Here is a 5118-nt window from a genome sequence, read left to right as displayed (position 1 = left end):
ATGTAGAAATATGTAGAAGAAGCACAATTAGACCCAAGCAAATCATGAGAAAACAAAAAGATAATTACTTTGACACATTGAAAGAATTAACAAAAAAACAGAGCAAAACTAGAATGCTATTTGGCCCTAAACAGAGAGTACACAGTGGCAGAATACCTGACCACTGTGACTGACCCAAACTTAAGGAAAGCTTTGACTATGTACAGACTCAGTGAGCATAGCCTTGCTATGAGAAAGGCCGCCGAGGCAGACATGGCTCTCAGAGGAAGACAGGCTGTGTGCACACTGCCCACAAAATGAGTGGAAACTGAGCTGCACTTCCTAACCTCCTGCCCAAGTATGACCAATTTAGAGACACATATTCCCTCAGATTACACAGATCCACAAAGAATTCAAAAACAAACCCAATTTTGATAAACTCCCAAACTATTGGGTGAAATACCACAGTGTGACATCACAGCAGCAAGATTTGTGACCTGTTGCCACAAGAAAAGGTCAACCAGTGAAGAACCAACACCATTGTAAATACAACCCATATTTATGATTATTTATTTTCCCTTTTGTACTTTAACCATTTGTACATTGTTACAACACTGTAAATATACATAATATGACATTTGTAATGTCTTTATTGTTTTGAAACTTCTGTATGTGTAATGTTTACTGTTCAATTTTATTGTTTATTCACTTTTTATATTATCTACCTCACTTGCTTTGGCCAATTGTTAACACATTTTTCACAATGCCAATAAAGCCCCTTGGAATTGAATTGAAATTCACTTATTTACCTTAGTACTTATTTGTGTTGGACATTCTGTTCCTGTTAAGAGTCAGTTGTTGGTGTCACTAACTCTGTCTCCATCCAGCAGGTCCTATGTGGTGTCACTAACTCTGTCTCCATCCAGCAGTCCCTGCATGGTGTCACTAACTCGTCTCCAACCAGCAGGTCTCTATGTGTGGTCATCTAACTCTGTCTCCATCCAGCAGGTCCCTGCATGGTGTCACTAACTCTTCTCCATCCAGCAGGTCCCTGCAATGTGTCCACTAACTCTGTCTCCATCCAGCAGGTCTCTATGTGGTGTCACTAACTCTGTCTCCATCCAGCAGCGTCCCTGCATGGTGTTCACTAACCTGTCTCCATCCAGCAGGTCCCCACGTGGTGTGTGAGCCTGGCCAGAGGGTGGTGGTGGTTGGTGGAGGCCTGACCAGCGCTCACGTCATCTCCATCGCTCTGCAACAAGGAGCCAGTCATGTGACCTGGGGTGATGCGCAAACACTTACAGGTCTGTTTCTGTTTAGATCTATGGCCATGTCCCAATTATCTTCCTTCCTCCTGAAGTGGAAACTTGTTAGTTCTTGGAAATTATCACATAGAAAACTTCATTTGGAGGATCAAGAGGTTTTATATGCTTTACATTTGTAGCACAAACCATTGTTTTGAAAATCCTGGTGAAAATGGCCTTTTTAGACCGTATACATGCCTCCTGTAAGACCCTATGATCTGTGAACCGTACATGATACAGACAACATTGTGCATTATGACTGTAACCTCTATAAGACAACATCTTGTGTCATTGAGTCTGTGAACCGTACATGATACAGACAACATCTTGGTGTCATTATGATCTGTGAACCGTACATGATACAGACAACATCTTGTGTCATTATGATCTGTGAACCGTACATGATACAGGACAACATCTTGGTTGTCATTATGATCTGTGAACCGTACATGATACAGACAACATCTTGGTGTCATTATGATCTTGAACCGTACATGATACAGACAACATCTTGTGTCATTATGATCTGTGAACCGTACATGATACAGACAACATCTTGGTGTCATTATGATCTGTGAACCGTACATGATACAGACAACATCTTGGTGTCATTATGATCTGTGAACCGTACATGATACAGACAACATCTTGGTGTCATTATGATCTGTGAACCGTACATGATACAGACAACATCTTGTGCATTATGATCTGTGAACCGTACATGATACAGACAACATCTTGGTGTCATTATGATCTGTGAACCGTACATGATACAGACAACATCTTGTGTTCATTATGATCTGTGAACCGTACATGATACAGACAACTACTCTGGTGTCATTATGATCTGTGAAACCGTACATGATACAGACAACATCTTTGGTGTCATTATGATCTGTGAACCGTACATGAAACAGACAACATCTTGTGTCATTATGATCTGTGAACCGTACATGATACAGACAACATCTTGGTGTCATTATGATCTGTGAACCGTACATGAACAGACAACATCTTTGTTCATTATGATCTGTGAACCGTACATGATACAGACAACATCTTGGTGTCATTATGATCGTGAACCGTACATGATACAGACAACATCTTGGGTCATTATGATCTGTGAACCGTACATGATACAGACAACATCTTGGTGTCATTATGATCTGTGAACCGTACATGATACAGACAACATCTTGGTGTCATTCACTCTTCATAGAAGTGCTGCTTAAAATATGGACTATTTTTATATGTATTAATATAGTTTGTCTATATTGTGAAATACAAAATTAACACATGAATGTATTCAACATTCAAACTAAAATAATATGAATATCTCAAAAGTACCCTTTTTGATTTTGTTCATTTTTAGACATGATGTTTAAAAATATACTCTAGAAGTACATCCCATTTCCAGAGTGCCCCCCCCCCCCCCCCCAGCTGAATATTTTGATGTTAAGAGACTGTTATAGTCAGACCACCATGATCTCCAACCCCAACACCCCTCTGCCTCGGTCCTCTCCCCAGCTGAAGCAGTTTATGTTAAGAGACTGTTATAGTCAGACCACCATTATCTCCAACCCCAACCCCTCTGCCTCGGCCCTCTCCCCAGCTGAAGCAGTTTGACGTGGAGACGTGGAGAGCCTGGTGGGCGGTACTCCCATGGGAGCATGGCATCAAGATGGACGGCCTGGCCTACCTGCGCCAGTTCTACAACGAGAGCACGGTCCAAAGAGACTGGCCATGATCAGACAGGCCAGGAAAGGAGGGCAGTTACACCTGAGGCCTATGCAGCCTGCAGCCCTACACCAGACTGACAGCTGTCTGTCCGAGCATACTGCCAGTACAGAAATAACAACAATATTGTAATAGTACTAGTCAGAATAATACTGCCAGGTACAGAAATAACAACAATATTGTAATAGTACTAGTCAGAATAATACTGCTAGGTAAATAGATATCAATAATATTAATACTACTGTGACCCCCAGGCACACACAACCTCTGTCCACCCTCTCTACTGTGACCCCCAGGCACACACGACCTCTGTCCACCTCTCTACTGTGACCCCCAGGCACACACGACCTCTGTCCACCCTCTCTACTGTGACCCCCAGGCACACATGACCTCTGTCCACCCTCTACTTGTGACCCCAGGCACACACGACCTCTGTCCACCCTCTCTACTGTGACCCCCAGGCACACACGACCTCTGTCCACCCTCTCTACTGTGACCCCCAGGCACACCACAACCTCTGTCCACCCTCTCTACTGTGAACCCCAGGCTCACACGACCTCTGTCCACCCTGGGGTCGCAGTGGAGAAGTAACATTTGTAAACATAAAATAATACAATCTGGTGAAAGAGAGAAACGTAGAGTCAAAGGTATTGACGGTGAACAGGTGGTTATGGATTCATGACCTGTTGTGTCTTTACAGGTGACTGAAGCTAAGTGGTGCTATGAAAGCCAGGTGTGGAGACTGTCACTGTGTGGACAGAATGGCTGTGAGACTTGGCACTATCCCAACTGTAAAGTATGGTGGAGGGAGCATCATGGTTTGGGGCTGCTTTGCTGCCGCAGGGCCTGGACAGCTTGCTATCATCGACGGAAAAATGAATTCCCAAGTTTATCAAGACATTTTGCAGGAGAATGTAAGGCTCTGTCCGCCAATTGAAGCTCGACAGAAGGTGGGTGATGCAACAGACCCAACACACAGAAGTAAATCAACAACAGAATGGCTTCAACAGARGAAAATACGCCTTCTGAAGTGGCCCAGTCAGAGTCCTGACCTCAACCAGATTGAGATGCTGTGGCATGACCTCAAGAGAGCAGTTCACACTAGACATCCCAAGAATATTGCTGAACTGAAACAGTTTTGTAAAAAGGAATGGTCCAAAATTCCTCCTGACCAATGTGCAGGTCTGATCCGCAACTACAGAAAACGTTTGGTTGAGGTTATTTCTGCCAAAGGAGGGTCAACCAGTTATTAAATCCAAGGGTTCACTTACTTGTTCCACCCTGCACTGTGAATGTTTACACAGTGTGTTCAAAATAGACATGAAAACGTATAATTGTTTGTGTGTTAGTAGTTTAAGCAGACTGTKTTTGTCTATTGTTGTGACCTAGATGAAGATCGGATCAAATTTTATGACCAATTTATGCAGAAATCCAGGTATTTCCAAAGGGTTCACATACTTTTTCTTGCAGCTGTACATAAACCCGACAATAGAGCAAGCATTCACTGTAAAACTCACATTCACTATCATTAGTAGTCATCAAGTGTATTAGTGCAGGTCTGGAACAAAAGCCTGCAACCCCAGTAGCTCTCCAACAGGAGGGTTAGTTGACCACTCCCAGTTAAGTCCTACTTGTGTCACACAGAGAAGCATCACTGTTATTGCACAATTTSGTGTAGTGGAGGGACTCACACACTATGTTAAGTATGGTGCAGGGTTGGGGTCAATTCCATTTCAATTGGAAGTTCAGTTAACTTCCTGAATTGACTGAATTGAAATGGAATTCACCCCAACCATGGTATGGCGCCTTTTCACTTCAACTCAAGCCACGGCCAGCGTGCATCTCCATCTCCGACCTGCTGCCTGAAGAAGTCCACACTGAGCCTGGTGCCTGGCAGGCTAAAGTACAGGCTGTTCTGCAGGCCTCTGCTGCTGCTCAGTCTCCTCCTGTCCTTCTTGCCCAGGCGCATGTCGTTGAAGAAGGCGTTCTCATCCAGAATGAAGGTGTGGTCAGGGAGGCAGTGTAGCTCCGCTGTCCGATCCTTCTCCAGAACAAACTCCTGCAAAGCCCTCTGGGGGGAACCAACACAAAGGGATTA

The 5118-nt window shown here is 43.8% G+C and overlaps 1 protein-coding gene across 1 annotated transcript in view; it reads right to left on the bottom strand.

The window, feature by feature from the left end:
* Nucleotides 1-5118, bottom strand: part of zgc:113276 (uncharacterized) — a 13760-nt gene that overhangs the window by 7002 nt on the left and 1640 nt on the right. The window contains exons 3-6 of the mRNA XM_070442326.1: nt 4835-5091; nt 3428-3588; nt 2865-2993; nt 1157-1257 (exon numbers count right to left, since the gene is read on the bottom strand). Coding sequence (XP_070298427.1) covers nt 1157-1257; nt 2865-2993; nt 3428-3588; nt 4835-5091 — 648 coding nt within the window. The remainder of the gene's footprint in view (nt 1-1156; nt 1258-2864; nt 2994-3427; nt 3589-4834; nt 5092-5118) is intronic.

This window comes from Salvelinus sp. IW2-2015, unplaced genomic scaffold (assembly GCF_002910315.2).
Source record: "Salvelinus sp. IW2-2015 unplaced genomic scaffold, ASM291031v2 Un_scaffold7898, whole genome shotgun sequence".
NCBI lineage: Eukaryota > Metazoa > Chordata > Actinopteri > Salmoniformes > Salmonidae > Salvelinus > Salvelinus sp. IW2-2015.
The sequence above is the reverse complement of the archived record's forward strand: the minus strand, read 5'-3'. Positions and strand labels throughout refer to the sequence as shown.